The 21972-nt window shown below is 39.8% G+C and overlaps 2 protein-coding genes across 6 annotated transcripts in view; one reads left to right on the top strand and one right to left on the bottom strand.

Annotated features, from left to right (window-relative positions):
* LOC109044747 (arylsulfatase B) overlaps nt 1-1447 on the bottom strand; it is a 50537-nt gene extending 49090 nt beyond the window's left edge. For 2 of the 5 annotated variants that reach the window (XM_072304913.1, XM_072304914.1), the window contains exon 1: nt 1222-1447. The gene's annotated coding sequence lies outside the window, so the exon portion shown is untranslated. The remainder of the gene's footprint in view (nt 1-1221) is intronic. The other 3 variants (XM_072304915.1, XM_072304917.1, XM_072304916.1) reach the window with 2 other exon arrangements.
* Nucleotides 1448-8625: 7178 nt separating this feature from the next.
* Nucleotides 8626-21607, top strand: LOC109044710 (facilitated trehalose transporter Tret1). The gene is made up of 4 exons (XM_019062545.2): nt 8626-9783; nt 16141-16276; nt 17192-17377; nt 19455-21607. The coding sequence occupies exons 1-4, from the start codon at nt 9736-9738 to the stop codon at nt 20483-20485; spliced, it is 1401 nt and encodes a 466-aa protein (XP_018918090.2). The 5' UTR covers nt 8626-9735; the 3' UTR covers nt 20486-21607.
* Nucleotides 21608-21972: the final 365 nt, after the last annotated feature.

Here is a 21972-nt window from a genome sequence, read left to right as displayed (position 1 = left end):
CGTTCGGAAAATTACCATTTCGAATTCAGATTTCTTTTCTGAATTCTGTTCGCCCGAGCTGGCTGCCCCCATTAGCAGGCTTCAAACTCCGTCCACCTTAATTTGCGTGTGGCTGGTTTTTATCATCAAAAAAATTGTTATGAGACACTAAAGAGATGGGATAAATATGTTATTTTCCAACTTGTTTGGAAAAATTATGGTCAAGTAAAGAGAATTTCTTGATAGTGCACACATATATTAAAATGGTGACCTTACAAAAAATGTTTATAATTCTGAAATTGCACCATTACCGTCAGTAGCGATTCCTGATTATATCTTTTTTAAAGTCCTTTTAAACATTAACCATTGGTGAGCTTCAAATCAAAATTCCGTTTTGCTTTTTTAAATATTTTTTACATTTTTTTAAATTGTAATGTATTTCAAGACGCAAATAGACATTTTTTAAGGAAAAACTCGCCATTTTTAATTGAATCGTTATGTCAAGTCTCTGTACATTTCATGATTTTTTTTTATTTAAGAAACTTCAAAATGCTTATCAAATCTCTCGCTGAACGGATAAAATGACACAATACGTTAGGAAAATTTCACAAGAACCTGTGACCGTTTTGCCTGTTTAAATAGTTATATAGTTGCCTAGACATATTTGAGGGACTTGGAGGACAAGGTGCATACGTGCGGTTTTTGAAAAAAATTAGTTATTAATTATTTCAATTAAACCTAGTCTTAATGCATATTCTGTGAAAAACTTGCTCTCAATTTCTAATTTATAAGCATCAAAAGGTCAGTTCCGCCATAAGAATCCATGTATTTTCGAAACTTCAAACACGTATTTCTCGAAATAGCGAAATCTGAGTGCAGTTTTGTCAGTTTGTTGCGCCTTGTCCTCTAAGGCCCGAATCTTGTTGGTTTACGGCCGACCGCAAGTTGAGAACCTAAACTCAAAATCCGACTTTAAATAGCAATAATTACATTCTAAACTCAAGTTGTGCGCAAGTTGAGCTTTTTTTACAGCAGGGTACAACCATTCTCAGTTTCCCAACGGTGGATACCATTAATCAGCGACCAAATAACAAAGTCAACATCCTTGCCTGAACTTGCGGCCGACCGTAACTCTGCCGACAAAATTCGGGCCCTGGCCCTTAATTTGTTGTTTTTCTTTTCCATGATCCTTTTTTCAGACTTCTAGACCCTGTATTTCTGTCAAAAAATAAGAAATAAAACCTTCGCAATAAAAGATACACCAGAATCCTCACTCCGACAGGGTAGCCAGAATTTCGAAATAAACCAGCACAACAAACTTCAGAGATCGCGTTGGAAAAATCCGAAAATCACTTTTCGCGTATTTCGAAGGAAACTCAAAGGCGCTCGGCACACGAACGGAAGAATCGTAAGAAGAACGTAACGCTCTCGATCGGGAAACCGGCCGCAGACTGATTCCAGTCGTCAAACGAACTTCTGTCGCAGGATCCCGAACGGACGGGGCACATATTGACCTTGACTTTGCTGTGCCCACTCGGGCTATGAGACGGTCCCCCGAGGGGGGGGGGGGGGGGGCAGTGCCCTGTCTATTCCGTAACCCCCCCCCCCTCACCCCCCTCACCCCCGTTCCGCGTACGTTGCGTTGGGAACGCTACGCGGCCGTATCGTGTGACTGGTTGTTACGTGATGTTTACGGGTAAATCGACAAGGAGGAAGCTCCGGACGCTACCGTGCTGAGGAAAAACGCCGTATGAACCTTCAGACGTTGCCGTATTTCCGCGAGGAAAAAACGAATTTACCGGGTAAATCATGGATATTATTCTTCGGATTTTTCGGACGGTTTTGTTCGCAATTCGATCTAAAATATCTGAGCGCTTCGAGGAAATATACGCGTAACTTTCCTGAAAAATTATGTTTTATCTGGGGGAATTTGGCGACTCACGCATGTTCATACAGCGTTTTTCCTTAGCACGGCAGTTCGATATGTGACCGTCCACAGGAAAGAGGCCCTTCGTCTTTTGGATGTCAGGAGAGCGATTTTTGTCGAGTTCGGTTGAAAAATTGGATTTTAAGATTTCGATGAAAAACTCTCTTTTGGGCAGTTGCGATTCTTGAAAGTCGGCCAGTGGCGTGGCGTGCTTTGCGATACATCGATTGTTATGCCATGTAAACCTATGGAAAAGGATCGGTAAACAGGGTGTTCGCTACGAACACCTTAACAATCGATTCTTTACCATAGGTTTAAATGGCATAACAATCGATGTATCGCAATTCACGCCGCGCCACTGAAGTCGGCAGCACTGTTTCTCCTCCATCATCTATTCTTGGTGAGGCAGCTTGCCTCACCTAAATTCGATAGTTTTAATGGGTTTAAATTGAGCAGTATTGCCAACTTTCAAGAATCAATCAAACTTTCGATTAAACAAAAGGAATTAAAGTTTTACACAAAATGCATGTATTATTAGATGAGTCTTGACATCGTTTGTACAAAATATTTGAGTGACAACGCTTCCTTTTAGCGCAGAAGTGTGGAGCCAAATTTAGCTTTTCGATCAGCAGGTACAACACTAAAATGCAGTCATGTTCTTTTTTCTGGGGAACTACGAAACATATAACATAAATTCTCGTCGAATCAACCAGTAATCCCTGTAAGGCGAGAGCACATCTTCCGAAACGACGGGAATACCATTTGAAACGAGTAGATCTCGTGTTTATTTCAATAAGAAACTCTTGTTGCAATGTACATAACGGGAGTTCCTGTTGATCCAATGGGAAGTGTCATTCTGATTACGTAGCATAGTGTCAACGATCATGGTGTCAACAAACAGTTTCTCTAAGTTTTTGTTGACAGCATGATCATCCAAATATTAAACATTTTGACTCCCATGAAAGATGATCACGGTGTCAACAAACAGTCTTTTTAAGTTTTTGTTGTAAGCATGATCGTCCAAATATTATAAATTTCGACTCCCATGAAAGATGATCACGGTGTCAACGATCACGGCGTCAACGAAACTTAAAACTTCCCTCCAGAACATCTTTCAAATTTCAAGTCTTGTTTTTTTGTGTTATTTACTCTAACCTTACCTAACCTAACCTAACCTAACCTAACATAACCTAACCTAACCTAACCTAACCTAACCCAACCCAACTCTACCCAACCTTATCCAACCTTATCCAACCTTTCCCAAATTTACCTCACAAGCCCTAATCCACTTACACAGACCTCACCCAATACCTAACTTTAACCTTACCTTCCTAATCTAACCGTACATGTCCTGACCTAAATTAACCTAATCTAACCACACGTGACCCAAACCTCTCCTATAGACTTAATTTCTTTAATTTCACTTATTAGGAAGATATTTTTCTGTTTGTCGACACCGTGATCGTTGACACCATGCAACGTTACCGCTATTATTGGTGGATGAGCCTTTCGCTTAGAAACCACTAAGAGCCTTCGCCCTGTAAAACAACGCAAACCAATACATTTTTAAACACTTGACAAATTCTTTAAATTTGGCGTTCTGAAAGTGCTCACTTGAAAGCTCTCCCACAAACGCGAGAAAACTCGCAAACAATCCCAAAATTAAACCGATGAAAGCAGACTGCAAGTCATTCACACTGTACGCTCGTGGTTCCGATTCACTTGACGCGACACGAACAACTTTTGACCGCGTCTTTAAAGGATATATGTTGTCCTGTAGCATCTTTTTAATGATTCCATGCTCTACATGGATAGCAAGAAAATGGTTTAATTTATCGAAAACGAACGAGTCTCTTAGAAATGAGAACGTTATCGGAAACGTCATCAGGCACTCTTTCATGAGATGATATTCAAACCATCCTTCTTGGAGGGGTTGCTCTAGCCAGGCCTCTTTGCTAGCAACGGAAATGAAAGGTAAATCCACCAAAAATGCGTCGGATTTTGCTACGGTTTGTACATTTTTGGAGATCATATCACGAACCTCGTTGTAATCAACTCCGGCCTCTGTTGAAAAATTCGTCATGTGATTAGAGTCGAAAATTAAAGAATCGTTGATTCCCAGTAACTCGAACACCAGAGCATCAACATGAGGGAGAAAAGTGGTCGCTATCTTTCCTCTCAATTTTTCGGGTATGATTTGGTGGTCAAAGAAATACTTTGTGGATGATGGGTCGCCAGAAGTTTGGATGAATAAATTCGAATCCGCCAGAGTCTCCACGGAGTCAATTTCCGGAAACTGGACTCTCTCGTCGAGCAACGTTGTCATGCTGCCGAGAAAAGCCGTGGAAATGATGACTGCGGAGAAACTAAATATTAAGAAAAGCATTTTCCCCGTGACCAAGTGGCCGAGTCGAAGAGACGGAGGACTCCCGCAGATAAAAAATGCATACGCGATCAATATTGCCGACGAGTTTCTAAAATGTTCTATTTCTGCCTTCGTGTAGAGACGATGGAATAATTCGCACTGTGAATTCTGAAATACGTACAGCATCAGGCTGAAACTGATGATGGTCGTACAAATTAGAACCCACACAGTTGTCGTAAAGCTCTTGAAAATCACCAGGGCTTGCGACATGAAACCAGTGTGTGGAGTGGCGATGCACAGATAGTTTGAATCAAGGGCGAGGGAAAAATCTTCGATTGAATAACCATTTTTTTCTGAGCGGATCCCCATTTGAAAAACGTGTAAATCTACACCATACTTCAATCCTGCCTCTAGTTGTGCCCAATACTTGTCGAGTTGATCTACTTTAATTTCATCGTTCTGTAAAATAGTGCTGCCGTTTAGGGATTTAGCAAATGAGTCGATTAGAGTTGTAGCCATCCAGTCCCATCTGTGCCATCCTGTATGGATTAGAATTTCAACTGTCGAGCTGTAATCATCAATGTATACCCTCATTCGTTTCCCATGCAAACTACTCCAGGAAAAGTCGAAAAAGGTTTCAAAATCCTCGCCTCTGTGCGAGGTAAGGGTTTTCGTGAATGGGTCATACTTCTCGCAATCATTTAGGTGGCAGATAGCTGCTTTTTGGCCTTTGAAGAGGCGCCAAAAAAATTTAAAGCAGAAGACAAAACTGCTCGACGTGTCTGTTTCGCTGCTGTCAAAGGCTTTGTTCGTGAATTTGTCACGCTTCACCATATGTTCCAAATGCTTTGGTCTTGAAACACGGTAATTTTGACGGACATTTCTTAACAAAAAAATTAAATGATTTTTGGAGTTCCAAATTTTGTTGGTGTAAAGGCTTCGGGTTGCATTGTAAAATGAATCATTTAAAACTGAGTCGTCTTCCAATTCCGCTGATGTTATTCCTATTACTTTGTCGCAAATTTTTCCCTTATCCGCCCAGAGATTGTGCTCGTCTAAGTGAATGCAGTAGCGAGGTAAGATCGATCTCTCACAATGTTCCCCGCCTGTTGTATTATGTCCTCGACTCGGAAATAAGTCACAGTCCGATTCGATCGATTCTTGTCGGGATATCGTGTAAAAAATCAAACTCAACAATTCGTCGAAGTCATTTAGAATGAAGATCATATTTTTTCTATGACCAGTGGCTGTTAAACTCGTCAGTTTACTGTGATGGGATATTAAAATAGTCTGAATAGAGGCTTCGTGCAAACGTTGAGCAAGGTGCACAGATGAAGAATCTGAGTGCAGATCCACTATATAAAGTGAAGATTCCTTCGATTTGTTAACGACAGCAAAGCACACGGTCGATGCGAATGTCATAAAAGGCTCCCATCCCATCACGTCCTGTTGAAAACCCGTAGGATAGCTCAAACCCGAAACCATCTCTAAACCGAACAAAATTAAGACTCGAAAATTTAAAGTGCAACTTACCTGCTTAAAACATGGAATTTCACTGATAACTGCGTTCTGCGCTTTAATTGAAGAGTTGTGAATGGCCAGAGTTGCTGGGACACCTCTATAAAATAAAACAATTCTACTACTCCTACCTTCAAAATTTCAAATACCGATGGAAAAGTTGACTTAAAATTGAAAACCATGTGCGAAATATTGTAGCACACGAACTCAAGAGACTAGCTTAGTAAAACCGTCCTGAATCATACTTAGAGATACATTAAGGTGACCTTTAAGTTTTTATTTTAAACGTTCGCATTTTAACTACAATGAACGTATCACAAAATTAAAATGAGACCATACCATTTGGAAAAGTATGAGCTGCTAGGAACACTCAAAACGCTGTTGGACTACATTACCTACTTCGTCATTCCTATTTGTAACATTTGGGTCAAATACAGCCCCTTTTTCCTTTTCAAAGCAAACACTTACAGTTTTTACTTACAGGAATCACAGTTTGTTGGAACGTGATTGGTTTTCGTCGCTACGTAACGATGGACAGAATGGTTGAGGAGCAAGCAGTGCAAAGAGATTTATTTTCGCTTCGTAATGATGGAAAGAATGATTGAGGAGCCTGCAGTGTAAAGAGATTTCTTTGCTCACTCTGTGGCCCTTCAATACGACTTTCTTATAAGTTTTCAATACTGATTTTCCTACATCTTATAACTGAATAATCGATTCTTTTACATACATTTAAATGAGCGAAGCTCAGTGATACTATCCGGTTCTCTGGAGAAATTCGCTCTATGCCCATAAAGTGAAACAGCACGTACGCGCACCAGCGCAATATGCTACAGGTCAAAGCGCCAAACCACACGTTTGCATATTGCATGGATTGAAGGCGCACGACGTAATTAGGCCACAACATGTGCGTTGACTCCTTGATTCCTACCCTAACCTGACTTAACTGAAAGGTTGAAAGAAGGTTGAAGAGGTTGAAATGGGTGGTTCCCATGGACCATAAATGAGAAAATGATGGGTTATATAACTATAGGGTCTCTCGTGGGTTGCCGTTAGTTAGTCTATTTGATTAGCGTATAGTTATACCTCCATTGATTGTCCATTGCAATCATCCGCTTCTACCAATAGGCCCCTCCGTATCCCTTTTGTCCTCTTTGTCTATAGCTTTGTCTATCAATTTCAATAATCGAACCGCAGGCTTCAACATTATGAGTTAGGTTAGATAGGCACGAGGGAACACACATTTTTCGAGAAAAACACATTGAAGACTTTTCATAAAATAAACCTATATTATTTGCGGGTTTTCAGGGTTCAAAACAAACATTATAATGTGCGACAAAACCAATCCTCAAAATATATTTTATAAGATGAGGTGCTTTTTCTTTTCACAATTGACACTAAAAACCAACGCCATAGAGCTACGAGGGTGCAAAGTCGCGAGAAAAATTAGTGTCTCTGCAACTATGAGTCTAGCATTGTGAGTTCAATTAGATTTCGAGTGCAATTAGGTTCTTTAAGAGAGAAAAACAGGGCACACTATGGTCAGGGACACACTGTTACGTAACAAAATGGTAATCACCCTTAAAACAGGTGTATTGTGACAGATGAACCAGGCTGTCATAACTCATCTGCGAATTGGACATATTGATTCTGAATGGAGCTATGTAGAGGTGGAAAGATGGGGTTTGCTCGTGGAAGCTGGATAAGAAACAATGTAAAAGTGGATATAGTTCTTATTGGAGAAAATGATAAAGTGGGATTTGACATTAAATAAAAAAGGAACTGAGCGCTAACTCGTGAGCCGTGGGCATAAGACAAGTGTCTTGGGGACAAGGCTCATGATTTAAAGACTGACGACCAGAGATGGAAAGTGAAATTTCATAAGGCTCGAATAAATTCCACAAAAGTTGAAATTTATTAATTTTTTTTTTAGAATTATTGATTGAACCTTTGAAGGTCTAAAAGCGTTTCAGATGGTCTTTCTGTTGATGCTGCGGTGTTATGCTACTCTACTGATAAGGTGCCAGACACAAGTAGGGGGCAAAAAGGGGACTTCAGAGAGAAATACCCCAACCTAACCTCTAAACTAAACGAAAACATTTGCAACGGGCGAATGTTTTAGGCTTGGGGTAAAAAATTTCAAAATTTAGAATCACTGTTTCTAGGCGTTTTTTAGCCTCCTGAATGTATCCCCAGAAGTTTCAATATATTTCATGAAATTTCAGGCGTGAAATTTCATTCGAATATTTCTCATGAAATTTTCCATCTCTGGTCAGCTAGAAGTCGTTGCTCCCGTCATTCGGCGTCGAGCCCGGTCGCCACCGCTGACGTCACTGGCGCTTTCAAATTCCCATTCATTCTTGGCCCTCAACTAACGGGCACACCCCATCTTTACACTTGCACATAGTTCCATTTAGCATTAATACGTTCAACTGTTCAAAGTAGAAACCGAGGAAATCATTGCGCTTGACTTACTCAGCAGATTCTGTTTATACATCTCTCATCAAATCGCAGATGACTGCAAATTCTCCATTCACAAATCAAATTCAGTCTTCCAAATCTGGTCAGTAATATGTCACAGTTTCCACACTGGAAAAAAAACACATCGAGTCTAGAGTCCAAACTCTTGAAAACATTGACAAGAAAAAATACTCTTGATTCAATCGGATTTTTGCTTGTATCAAAACGAAATCCGCTTAAATTAAGAGGCTTGATTCTTGATTTAAGCTAGATTCTGATTGAATCGAGAGTACTTTTTCTTGTCGATGTTTTTAGGAGTCTGGACTCTAGATCCAATGTGTTTTTTTTCCAGTGCATTGTTTTTTACATCTCTAACTTGTGGATTTTTTTTTCGCGGCTTTTACAGGGACTGTGCTCTATACTTAGATCGAAATTATTCTCTCTTTTATATTTGACTGCATTTTGCAATAAGAAACTACTATTCCTGGCCCATGTATAAAAACACTTATTTGCAGGAAGAATCAAACGGCACGTACGTTGTCTCTAAAATGAGTCAGGCGCGGTAGTTTCTTATTGCACAATGCTCTTTATTTCTTAATCGCCCGCGTGAATAAGAATTAATTACGATGATCTCTTAGGATTTCACGGGCTGGACAAGCGATAGTGCTGGGGGCATGACCTCTTGAGTACTATTAGAACTGAATATTGCGATACAATTTTGCCGCTACGTTCATATTTGTGAAAATTTCAATCCACATAAAAGACTTGACATCTTACTCGTATCTCAGGCTGTAATCTCTCCCGTATCTGACCCCTCAAAATATCGGTGATCGACTGTGGAAAATGTTCCTCGTCGAGGAGACAATGAATCGCTCAAATCGTTTAATGAGTGGGAGGCACTCAACTTGGCTCGCCATTCGAGTTTTAGACTGCCTGCCGTTGATAGAGCTTTAAATGCTGCGAAAAGCTGTAAATTCGTTTTTACCTAACTTTTTCTCGATCTTTGATTCTATTTTTGATCTTGATACAAGCAATCAGAAAGTTTTCTTGAAACTCATTTCCTACGCTTGTCATTCACAAAAATTGATATAGTTTACTAAAGTTTGATCCACATTTCTTCTCATCAACTTATTTCTGCCTTCGGCGTTCGATGACAAGTGTATTATTGTGATTGGGTTTTTTTATTGGTCTTCGGTTCCAAGATTTTACTGATGTGAAAGTTTTTTGTTCTTACTTGCTGGCTCGGTTTACACTGACTTTAAAAATCGTGGAAATTCCTTTTTGATTATTCCTTGTCTTAGCGTTTAGAATAAAAAAGTGAGAAAAGTGAAGTTGTGATGTTGTGGCTATCCTGAGACTAGTTTTACAGCTGAGAATGTACGATAATTCCTGTATGATCCCATCCACGTCCGGTTTCTCTGCACTTCCATGTGTCCTCACGTGGAGTGACTGATCGGTTTTCTTAATCCACGATTTGAGAGAAACAAAAATGGCAAAAAATGAGGATGAACCTCCTACTGGAGGCTTCCTACGTCCGGTGAGTACCTCTTTTTCTTCGGTTTTAAGAAAAAAATACTTGTTTGGGTACTATTTTGTGTGACGAAATCAAATGGCGTCAGGTATTGTCAAATTTGATGAGATAGTCAAGAATCTTTTAACAAGAGAGCGGTTGTATGGATTTATTTGTGCATTTCAGGAATGTTTTTTTCTTATTAAATGAAAATTCCCGGACATTTTATAAATTCTGTACGATTGTTCTCTTGTAAAAATAAAATACATTTCCCGATGGAATGTGGCAACAGCCAATGTTTTCTTGACCTCTTTCGCTGACCGTTCCCCATTTCAAAGCCAAATTCAACAGGAAAAAAGCCACTGCAAAGTTGTCTAATGTTTGAATGATTTCAATTTTCAATTTTGCATGAATTTAGAGCCTTTGGTTGTAAAAATAAGGTACATTTTCCTCATGAAATTTGGCAGCAGCCAATGTTACCTTGACCTTTTTCGCTCGCCGTTGCCTATTTCAAATATGAATCAAACTTTCAAACTTTCAAACTTAGTGTCTGAATGATTTAAATTTTTATTTTTGCTTGGATTCGGTTTGTTTCGTTAGTCTGCATGAGTGTTCAGTGTATTATAAAAACAAGCAGTGAACTCCAACACAATGTGTTGATAAGGCGCGTCATTAACTCGCACATATCAACCCCTTTAGTTTTCATTTACAGAGATTTCAAAATAGGCAAACAGCATAAAAAGAGAATTCACGATCCAACACTGCGAGGTCAAAGACGCACCTTGACGAGACCGTGTATTGTGAAAGTAGAAAGCTATTCGATCGAATTTAAGTTTTTTGATCTGCCTCAAGCAAAATCTTATCAGATTCTTGAAGAAAAGTGCTACGGAATAATTTAAGCGAAGAAAGGAAAAATTCTGTCGAACTCCTAGAAGATAAAGTCGATTTAAAGGTATTTTGGGGCTAAAATACCCAAATCACCGGTAGTAAAAATCCCGTTATATTATTGAAAAGAAATTGACTCGATATAAATGCAATTGCATTAAATACGTCTTGATTTTGTTATTTTAAACGTCTTTCCATGCAAAGAAGTTCAACCATGTCGTTGCTTTATTCATTCATGAATTGAAAGTAAGCAATCTACATCCCGAAAATCTACTGATTTGCCGTAAAAAATTGCAGAAACTTGATATACCAGGTCGATGCACCCACTCGTTGAATTTACCAACCAATTTTGTGAGTGCAAATGTGTTAGAATCAATATGCTATAGTCATTTTGGGTGCATTTATTTTTCATGAAACAATAATAATTTCAATCCCGAAAAACCATCAATTTTCCGTATAAAATCGAAAAAATCAAAATATGTCAACTCCCCGACGTGAAAATTAGATTCTACGTATGTAAAATGTAAAAACTTATGTATCGATATGCTGAACAGAACTATGTGTGGACAGTCAGAAGCCCGCGGCAACATTAATTCAACAGAAAAACTGTAAAAATTAGATAGGATTTTAGCCGCTTTGCCCGCCTCTCCTCGCTACTTACAACAAACCGTTCTTATACTCATCTCAAAATTTTTCTCAGAGCTTTGGGTTATTATCAGCTTCCATTTAAACTCCGGTTCGATGGCCGAATCGGCTGCCAAAAAAGCAAGCCACTGTTGAGGGGTTCTATGAGAAATTCGTGATATTATCGGCTCTCAGGAAATCACCCCATGGCTAAAATTGGTGGTATAAATGTTTAAGTGCTTAAAATAATCGTATTCAAGAAACTAAGGAATTAAACTATGGAGTCAATTTCTTTTTAATAATATAACGAATTTACTACCGGTGATTTAGCTATTATAGCCCCAGAATACTTTTAAAGCGCCTTTGCGTTCCAGAATCTCGACGGAATTTTTTTTTTTTTTTTTTTTTTTTGCTTAAACGATTCAAGAAACATTGTAGTTAAAAATATAAAGATTTTTCGATTTGGACGTATGAAAAATGTTTAACTCGTTCAGGCACACCGTGTATTGTATGGAGTACTGCTGTTATTCGACCGTTGTCTTCAGGTCAAAATTCTTACAAAGAAGCCCCTTGCAAGAGGCAAATTTTTTGTAATTTCTCCCAGTTTTTTCAGCGTTAGGTATATAAATGAATTGTTTGTCAAATTTTGAGGTCAATTATATTTAATTGTAATTTATACTTTCTTTTTTTCCCCTTCATTTTATTTTTCGTATCGAGGAGTCGAGGTTTTGTTGATTTCTTCGGATTTCGATTACTGTAACTTCTCTTCTATTCGGCCGATTTTTATGAATGAGGTCTCTTTTTATTTGTGTTTTAACGGAGAGTAAGGAAAAAATTGCTAAATACATGCGAAACAATTTTTTTTGAAAATTGGATGAATCCTAGCGTGACGGTGAAATGGTTAATGAAGCGTGAGTAATTGGGGTACGGGTATCGGCCGCGTTGGGACCCAAGGCCCATTGTTCTTCGTGACGCCGACGCAGTGATCAGGAGCGTGGGGACGAGAGGGCTTAGTGGACTCCTGTATGAGCCACGTTTAGCAAATGGTCTAATGAGTCTCGAGGCTCATCACAGATTGCACTTACCACTATCCTGGTGGCCCCGGCTATCAGAGCAAGGAGTACCAACTTTTGAAAAGGATAACAGTGTTGTGGAGATATGTCAAAGCAACGTTGTGAACAAAACGGAGTGAGTGAAATTCTCATTCAAGGAGTGCCGAACTGGTCAGCCATCCTCGAATCAGTTCGCTTGCTTCCGCTTATATATGCATATTTTAAATCAGCGCGCCCCATTCTAAGGTTTTTTAAAAAAAAACCAAGAAACGTAGACTCTTGGTATTCATTACACATAAACTAGCGAGCCCCAGAATGAGAAACAAATTTTAATCATTATTATTGACGGATTAGTAAACTTTTTACACGCTTTGGAAAATCTCAGAAGTTCGCGGTAGTCACTTTTCGGTAAGGAACTAGGGGACTCGGTTATTGTATCGAGGGGGGGGGGTCGAAACGATCGCAAAGGCGGTATACTACGTATACGCGCCAACAGTCCCTACCTTTTCAAGGTCTAGTCTCTTGTCTTGTATCACGTTACAGGTTGTAAAATCCAATTTCTGGTAAAATGCCTTAATCATCCAACAGTACTGGAATTACATTTTCTGTGGGCACTATATGAGATATATGTCAGATGAGGAAATACATTCTCAGGAATGAATAAAAAAAAACAGAAGTATATTGCGATTGAATAGAATACAAACCAAAACCAAAATCATGCATTGTGTCATAGTTCAGATAAGAGATGTGACGGAAAAATTGACCCGGCCAAAAAGCCAGTGCAACGGATCTGCTGCACATAAGAACGGATTTATGCTAAAAATAAAATATGCGCGTTAGGTTCGTGTTAGTTCTTTTTAGCATAAATACGTCTATAAGGACAGCTTACCGAGACAATTTTTTTTGGGTGAGAACGCACATACGTCTGGAAAGCGATGTTTAACGCAAAATTTGCATAGTTGTCATCGCATATTTTCAAATTTACTGCATCCGCGGGCATTTTATTCTTTATCGTAAGCAATTTGCTGAATTGTAATAAAACGTACCGTAAGTAAGAAGTCTGTCAATTTTGTGAACTGTTATCGATCATTCTCAACCACGTGTAGTTCGCACGTGTAAAATCGAGAATGTATACTTAAATATACAACTACTAAAACAATATGACGCCGGTACTCGAACTACTTTTCAAGAACCTTTTTTTTCTCTGCTCATTTCCATAGTAGTGTGGGATGAGTGTTTGAACACTTATATAACTTTGTTGCGAGGTACTTGAGCTGATTTCAATCAAATTTTAGTAGTGAAAAAATTGGTCTTTTTCTCCGCAAATTGTATGTAAATAGCTAAAAAGTTCGCCATTCTTAGCTGGCTGACGGTCAATGCTTACATCATTATTTTTCACATTTTAAACAAATAGATGGTAACAAATAATTAATGCGCATAATTATTCACTAGAAAGGAAATAGCGAAAACAAAGAAGTTTGGTTAAATGGCTTGTACCAGGCTGGTTTTTTTTTACACTGAAAGAAAAAGTATCACAAACCCAACTATACTCCTGCAGCCTGATTGTTGAAATTTTGTGTCTATCCGGTAGACATAGGTTAAAAGGCGGGGCGTGATTGGTCGGCTATGTCTTATCGCTGCTTTAGCGTGCCTATGTCGGGTGGAATTCTTGACAAGTTAAAGGCACCTCTTAAGTCTCCGACAGTATATCGTCCATTCCACCTGACAAAGGCATGATAAAGCAGCGCTAAGACATAGCCGACCAATCACGCTCTGTCTTTTTGACCTATGTCATCTATGTCTATCCGATAACCACAACATTTCAACAATCAGGCTGCTGGCTGATTTTGGCGCCAGATATAAGAGTGATTGCACTAGTCAGAGGTATGGTTGATCCAACCACACGCAGACCCCACCATACCTCTGACTGGTGCAATTGCTCTTATATCTGGCGCCAAAGTCAGCCAGCGGGCCGATTATTGAAATTGATAGACGAAGCTATAGACAAAGAAGACAAAAGAGTATTAGAGAGATCTTATTGGTGAAAGCAGTTGGTCGCAATGGACAAAGGAGGTAGATAATAGACTAACTAGCGGCAACCCACAAGATACCCAATAGTTAGTCCATCATTTTCTCCCTTAGTCTATTGGGACTGTTGGTCAGGGTTTATTAGTTAACCACCCATTTCAATCAATAAGATCGCTCCATACTCCCTATGTCTTTTTTGTCTGTCGCTTTGTCTATCAATTTCAATAATCAGCCCGCTGGAGTATAGTCGGGGTTGTGATACTTTCATCCGTGTATACCATTACCAAATTTTTTGGAAGTTAAAATAGGCTTCAGCTCAATCTAAATTTAAAAAAAAACATTGCGATGAATAAGAAATGTGCCATTAGTTATTTTAAAAAAAAAAAATTTATTATAAAAACAGGTATTCAAGCCTACCTTCTGCTCCCGTAGGTTTCAACATGGGTAATTTAAATGCAATATTTTCAAAAAGTGTTTAACGAGTCTAAGTGGGGAAGAGTCATTGCTCCCACGTAACTCAGCTTTGGGATAACTAGCCAGAAGTATGACAATGACGTCAGACAGCTAGAAAAGTTTTAATGTCATTCACACATTTCTCCGACGTAAATATTTAGAATATTTGCCAGTGCATTAATCACAGAGGCACTCGAGACTCTGGATAAAATACATAGCTAATGAGCTTTTAAATAACCCAGCCCTCTCGAAAATGATCTCATTTTCAAACGCGCCTCAAAATCACGCGAGTAAGGTGGAGTGTCTACAAAGTAGAGACAGGTGATGATAATTTTCTCTCTTATCGAATCGGCTATCTTCCTCGGTCCGAACTTTACAAACTCAGCACTTTCAACGTGATGCTCACGCGAAAAGCAGGAGGAATAATGTAGCCGAAGCAAAGTAAATATACTTCTACAACCACAAAACACACAGAAAGTCTTATGGTTTGATGGCCAGACTGCAAGAACAAGTCTCTACGGGTCTAAATGAATCATGTTTCTTCAACAAAGTATTTTTTTCAGAAGGCACGCGTAGTTAAAACTACAGCTAAAGAGAATATCATTGCGTATTCTGAATTTTGGCAACATTTTTTAACCAAAACTCATGAAAAATTATAATGGAGGGGTTTGCAGGACAAGGTGCATGAGTGCAGTTTCTGCTATTTCGAAAAATACATGCTGAAATTTTCAAACTTACATGGAGTCTCATGGCGGAAAGGAAGTTTAAACGCTCTTTTTGATGCTTTAAAGTTGGATTTTATTGTGAATTTTCCACAGGATAAACTTTCAAAGTAGTTTTAGTTGAGTTCAGGAATATCTCAATTTTTTCAAAAACTGCACCCAGGCGCCTTGTCCTCCAAGCCCCTCAATTGGACTGCAGTTTGCAATTTGGAACTATAAATTCTGGCTCATCTGAAAAAACACTTATGTGCATAGGGAAACTAATGGCACATACGTTGTTTTTAAACCTGGCCGGAATTTATAGTTCCTAATCGCAAAATGCAGTCCAATCAGTCCTTAATTTTAGCGCTGAATTCATCCAAAGCCTAAATAATATCGAAATTCTTGGTTACAGGGAAATATTAGTAGACTCTGAGCTAAGGTTCTCGGATTTTTTAGGATATTTTTTTATTGTGCTAAAGGGTAGCACGTGAAGATGGAATAAATCATAATACATGATTTTTTATATACCTCTTTTGCACGTAATCATTTTTAGCATAAATACGCCCATACATGATGTTTTTCGGATGATTGAAATACTTGATGTAAAAAATTTGATAAAATATTTTTATTTTGCCCAGTTTCTCATCATGACCGCCCTTGCACCGATTCAGCTCGTAGTGGGTAGTGTGTTGGGCCAGTCAGCTGGCATGATACCTCAGTTGATGCAAGAGGATAGCGTTATTAAGATCGACATAGATGTGGCAACGTGGATAGGTAAGTCAGATTTAATTAACTAGTAAAGTAAAGTCGAATATTATTAATTATATTTCCGCATTAGTCAGTCAATATAGATCCTCATTGGGGTATGAATCAGTTACTCAGAGACGGTAAAGCCATTTCAGCCTCCCATTTGTTGCTGGATACTCAAATTATTAACCTGAAAGTAAATATAGAGGAGGTAGAAGTAAGTATATCGTAGAAGTCAGAAATGTATTTGAGGTTAGCATGGTTAGCTCCCAGGTCGTTTTACACGTGAGAAAAACTCTTCAGAGCGCCTTCAATTTTGCGGACGCAACAAAGGCAGTCATTAAGCGCGAATAGTTGCATCCGGGCGTTATAAAGAATGTAAAGTGGAGTTTATCAGAATAATTGCAAGGTATGTTTTCCAAAACTCTCAATGTCGGTAAATTGACATTTGTTAAGAAAAATCTGATTCATGTAACAGACACCCAGCGATGTGGATTTAAAAGACTTTCTCTCGGATTTAGTCAGTCAACCTAGACCGTTGCTTCGCGCAGTGGGCCGAGTCAATTAGAGAGGTCGGACATGCAATTTATAACTAAAACCGCAAATTTTGGTGTTTAATTCGTCAAATTTTAAATTTTAAGGGGTACTTCTAACAAAATATTTCATGAGCGAACCAATCGAGCTATTTTAAAACCTCAAAGTTTCGTATGAATGGAGCTGTAAGCTTTTAAAGTTTCCAAACGTTGTCCGACCTCCGCCATTGACACGATCTACTATGCACCAGCCGCGTGTCGTCTCCACAAGTTGGGTTTTGCCCACAGCAACCATTCAAACTCCTCAGTGATCAGATTGCATACCCAACGAGATGAAGGAACCTTCAGTGGATCATCCCCTGCTTAGTGATAAAACTGTAAATTGAGTGATTTTTTCTTTCTTTTTCAGCAAGTATGTCAACCGTGGGAACATTTGTGGCGGCAAGCTCGAGTGGATTTTTTGCGGATAAATTCGGCCGCATTCGGATGGTCCAAGTAGCATACTTTTTCCTTGCTGTCGGCTACGGAATCATTGGCGCGGCTAACACTTTCTTCTTGCTCATTTTTGGCCGATTTCTGATCGGTTTTGGCGTCGGTGAGCAGTCTTTTTGGTACATCTGGCGGATCCAGCAAATTGGCAACATTATCTTTTTTCCAATTAAACCTATGGAAATGTATTGATCCTCGGGGGGGGGGGGGGGCAGGTGTTCCAACAAGAATGGTTTATTTAGCATAGGTTTAAATGGAGGAAATCCAATGTTGCCAAATTGCTGGAGATGTCCCTGGTTCATGTAATCGCGAATTCTGCTTTTGAGTTGCAATTGCAGATTTTGATTAAGTGGAAGTACTATCTCTGCTGAAAATGTCGAGTAAGAATAGTTGAAGAATGGGTCATGCGCAGGTCACATGATCGTGTTTTGATGATTTATTCCTGTCGATCAGCTAAAATAATGAGATCTGTCTCGAGATAGCAACTTTCTACGTTGAATATTAACAGAGATTTCAAGTTTTGAAAAATTCGGTTTATGACGTCATCCACCGCGGTAGTGACACCCTTGGTTTCCTCCACCTTGCTTCCATCCGAGTTTTACGTTGAGTAACCATAGTGCAAATGTGTGTTTCCCTGGCTGAAGAAAGCAAGGTGGAAGAAACCAAGGGTGTCACTACCGCGGTGGATGACGTCAAAAACCCGACTTTTCAAAAGGTGACATCTCGGTGAATACTGAACGTGGAAAGTTGCTGTTTGGACAGGTCTTATATTTTTTCGCTGATGTAAAAGAATAAAGCATCAAAATACGATTCTGTAACCAGCGCAACTGACCCATCCCACTAATATCAGCTGCATGGGTTTCTATGAATATTTGTTGGATTTCCTTACTATTGTCAGTCGCAGGGCCGGATTTACCTACTTGCCACCCATGTACCGCCTGTATTTTGCCGCCCCTTCTCAATTGTTTTGAAATATCGATACAAACCATCAAGTGAACGTGTCGGAGGAGGGAGAGGGGTGCATAAGACGCGTTCACTCGCGTTAGGCACATTTTTTGTGAAAGTCCTGTCAACACTAGCAAAAGTTCACGGAACTTTGCGCGAAAATTAAGTTCCGTAAACCTATCTCTGTGTGGACGAGACCTTTCATTTGTAAAAAAAAAGAACGTAGAAATTATGAAAGAATAAACATGAATGTGGTTTAATGCTTTTAATTTCCGCCACCGCGCCAACCGCACTGTGCTTGGCTCAATGCGCTATACAGTCTTGTAGGCGCTATGCGTTTCACGCCGACCGCTGCTGACCGCATTGTTTTTGACGCAATGCGTGAAGTATTCATGCAGTCTTGTAGGCACTATAAGTTCCGCACCATCCGCTGCTGACCGCAGTACCGCACTACGTTTGACGCAATGCGGGAAGTATTCATGGAGTCTTGTAGGCGCTAATATGTGTTTAATGCTGACCGGCATGCCGAGGGCTCCTCCTTTCCATCTCAAGTGCTCGTCATCATTGCTCTCTGCGCCGCGCCGCTCCAGGCCAAATTGCGTGTTTGGTTTCTCTCTCAACTGAACTAATGAAAAGCGCTGTCTCTTGTATCACCGAAAGACGAACAAAGTAGCAATTACTGTACTTTAACTCTCAGAAAATGAGAGATTATTTTGCCTTTTTTCTTTTGTATAATTTGTTTTAAATCAGATTTTGTTCTTGATACCTACATTTAAAAAAATTACAACCTAAATTTGTCGCCATGGGACGTGACCCATGTGGGCACCCCCTAAATCTGGCCCTGGTCAGTTGAATATTCAATGACGCCAGTGAAAATCTAGTTAAATCAGTAGACTTTTAAAACTCGGGTTTGTTTTTCTCTAAAAGTAGATGTCCAACTACTGATCTCAGGACAAACGTATCAATGTATAACAGTAAAATAATTTTACTGTATTCTTGTCTAATTTTGGCGCAGACCAGAAGTTACAGTGCTGGCTGACTGAGCTATATCTCTTGCTGACGCCAAAATCTGCCAGGTTCCTCTTAAAAATATCATATTTTTATTACGTGTATATCTTATGCTTGATATCACAGAAGACAAAAATCACAGCATCAAAAAAATTCTGATTCATATTTTTTTCAACATTAAAATTGTAAACCCTTTGTTTTTCTGATGTAATACTGTGCTCTCCTTGCAGGTTGTAGTTTCCCAGCCTCGGTGTACATCTCAGAGATAGCGCCACCAGCGTATCGAGGCCTCCTCCTCACGACCAACCCCGCTATCGCCTCCCTCGGCCTGGTTTACATGTATGTACTTGGCGGCTACTACCCCTGGAACATCGCCTCCTTGGCAACTGGTCTCATGTCCATCCTAGGGCTCATCATCGCCTTCTTCTTCTACGACTCCCCCGTCTGGCTCTTGCGGAAAAACCGCATTGAAGACGCCCGGAAAAGCCTGAGTCGAATCGAAGGCCCGACCAACGTAGACTTCAAACTGAAACAGCTCCAAGAAATCGTCGACAGTCATCCTGTGAGCAAATTCAGCCCCCACGTCTTTATCGAGCCCACAGTTTGGAAGCCCTACGTCATAACGATTATCCTCTCCATCCTCCAAAACACAGCCGGGTTTTATATCGTCGTTTCGTATACTGTCAACTTCATGCGCGAGTTCCACTCAACTTACGACCCCCTCCAGATCATGGTCGCCATCGGGCTAGTGCGACTCGTGGCGATTTGTCTCTCGAGCGCCATCTTGCGGCACGTCGGGCGGAAAACGATAGGCGCGTTCTCCGGCTTCGCGGCGGCGGCCTGCTTGTTGCCTATCTACGGGTGCTTGGTGGCGCCCCACGCGGCGGTGCTGCAAACTTACCCTTGGATCCCGATAGCGCTGTTCCTTGGTTATATATTCACCATGACACTCGGGATCTTCGCGCTGCCTTGGACGATGCCTTACGAGATGTTCCCGATCAAGGTGCGGGGTTTTATGTGTGGGGTGAGTTTCTGCTCAATGTACGCGTTGATCTTCGTGGCGGTCAAGCTCTATAATTTCCTCCTCGAGAATCTGCAGCTGCCCGGGATGATCCTCATGTTCGCGGTGGGGTCGTTGTTGTTCGGTGTGTTTTCGGCGACGGTGCTTGTTGAGACCCATAAGAAAACTTTGGACGAGATCGAGGAGGTGTTTCTGGGTCGACGGTCAAAACAAGTTGAGAAAACGCCAGGCGATTCGTAAAGAATTTTATCACAACTTTTGGAATTTCTTTGGAGAATCATTCTGGTTCTATCTCATTAGTAACCAACTATTCTTGATCAGTTTATGAAATTTGATAGTATTCGATGACGTAAAACTCTTGTGGACCCATCTCGTGAGCCGACAAAGTTGGCCTAGTTATCAGCGAATATGACTGTGGGTCAATATATTTGCTCGGTCTGAATTTCGGTAACTAAGGGAGGCGGAAAGTTTGCACTCTGAACTAAAAAGACTGTAGATGGACCTGGATATTTTCTACCTGTTTCTAAATTGTTCACAATTCTTCTGGGAAGAGCGCGAGTTGTACAATGCTGCGGGGCGCGCGCGCGGCGGCACGACGCGACGTACTTACGTGATATTAGAATTAACTCCGAAATACGTGTTTGGGTTCTACGTTTTTAGGTGACTTTTAGGTGAATTTTTTTGACTAAAATATTTTGAAAGCATTTAAAATGTCTCTACTGCAGAGTATTTCTGAAACTAATTCAAAACCACCAAACATCAATGTACGACGTTGCGGACTTTTATCGTCGATATGCCATTGCCTATCCCTTGATGTCTAGGCGTAACGAATAGAAACTGAAGTTGACTGTATAGGTTCCTCATGAAATTTAAGCCATTAAAACCGCAGAAGGAAACACTTCGTGTTACGGATTAAAAATAATTCATGAGAAACTTAGAAAGTTGTGATTTAAAGTTATCATCGAGGTTTGAAAGTTCTACGAATTACGCAAATAAGAGGTTAGGATGTAAAAGAGAGTCAAAACCTCAAAACCAAATTCGCTCTTTTGCAACTAGTAGTAAAACAGGAAAGACATCCTAATGAAAAGGACGTGCCCTTGCAGTATTTTAAGTCTTTTTTACGTTTTTATAATAAATGTGGTTTTCAGTATTTGACTCATAAATACGATTTTAGGATGTTCAATTAAAAGCCTCCACCCAAGGATTTAACCCTGGTTCTTTTTTCTCATATCGAGCTAGGAGACTTGGCACATTGGTCCACAAGACTTAAAAATGTGTTTGTAAATGTGTATATAAATGCGTGTGTGAACTGTGTATATATTTTGTTCCTATGTATAAAAAATACATTTCAATTCCTTAAAACTATTGATATTCATTTACTTATACACTGAAAAAAATAGTTCTGCTCACAGGGCTCCTGCACTTCTTTTGTAACAGTCACAGAAGCTTCTGTTATAAGGACAGAGCAGTACTCTGTTCCCACGATTGTAGTTCTGTTATCTTAACAGAAAAATTCTGTAAGTGTAACAAAGAAACTGCAGGAGCCCTGTGAATAGAAGGTTCTGTCTTCAGAACCATCTATTTTTTTCTGTGTAGTGAGATATTCCTCCATCTGGGCTGAATGCGTCGCTCATCTAATGAATTCTTAGACATTTTATGCATCATTTTTTAAAACTCATAAATTCCTACTATTTCTCGGGACCAGATTCTCATAGGAGTATACATTT

The sequence above is a fragment of the Bemisia tabaci genome, chromosome 10 (genome assembly GCF_918797505.1).
Source record: "Bemisia tabaci chromosome 10, PGI_BMITA_v3".
Lineage (NCBI taxonomy): Eukaryota > Metazoa > Arthropoda > Insecta > Hemiptera > Aleyrodidae > Bemisia > Bemisia tabaci.
Note: the sequence above shows the minus strand (reverse complement) of the source record. Positions and strands in the feature narration are given on the sequence as shown.

What these genes read in the sequence shown, in the direction of transcription:
- LOC109044710 (XM_019062545.2), top strand. Translation starts at nt 9,736, where the DNA reads ATGGCAAAAAATGAGGATGAACCTCCTACTGGAGGCTTCCTACGTCCG. An exon ending in CTGGAGGCTTCCTACGTCCG is followed by an intron (nt 9,784 to 16,140) that starts GTGAGTACCTCT and finishes TATTTTGCCCAG; the next exon opens with TTTCTCATCATGACCGCCCT. An exon ending in TCTGATCGGTTTTGGCGTCG is followed by an intron (nt 17,378 to 19,454) that starts GTGAGCAGTCTT and finishes CTCTCCTTGCAG; the next exon opens with GTTGTAGTTTCCCAGCCTCG.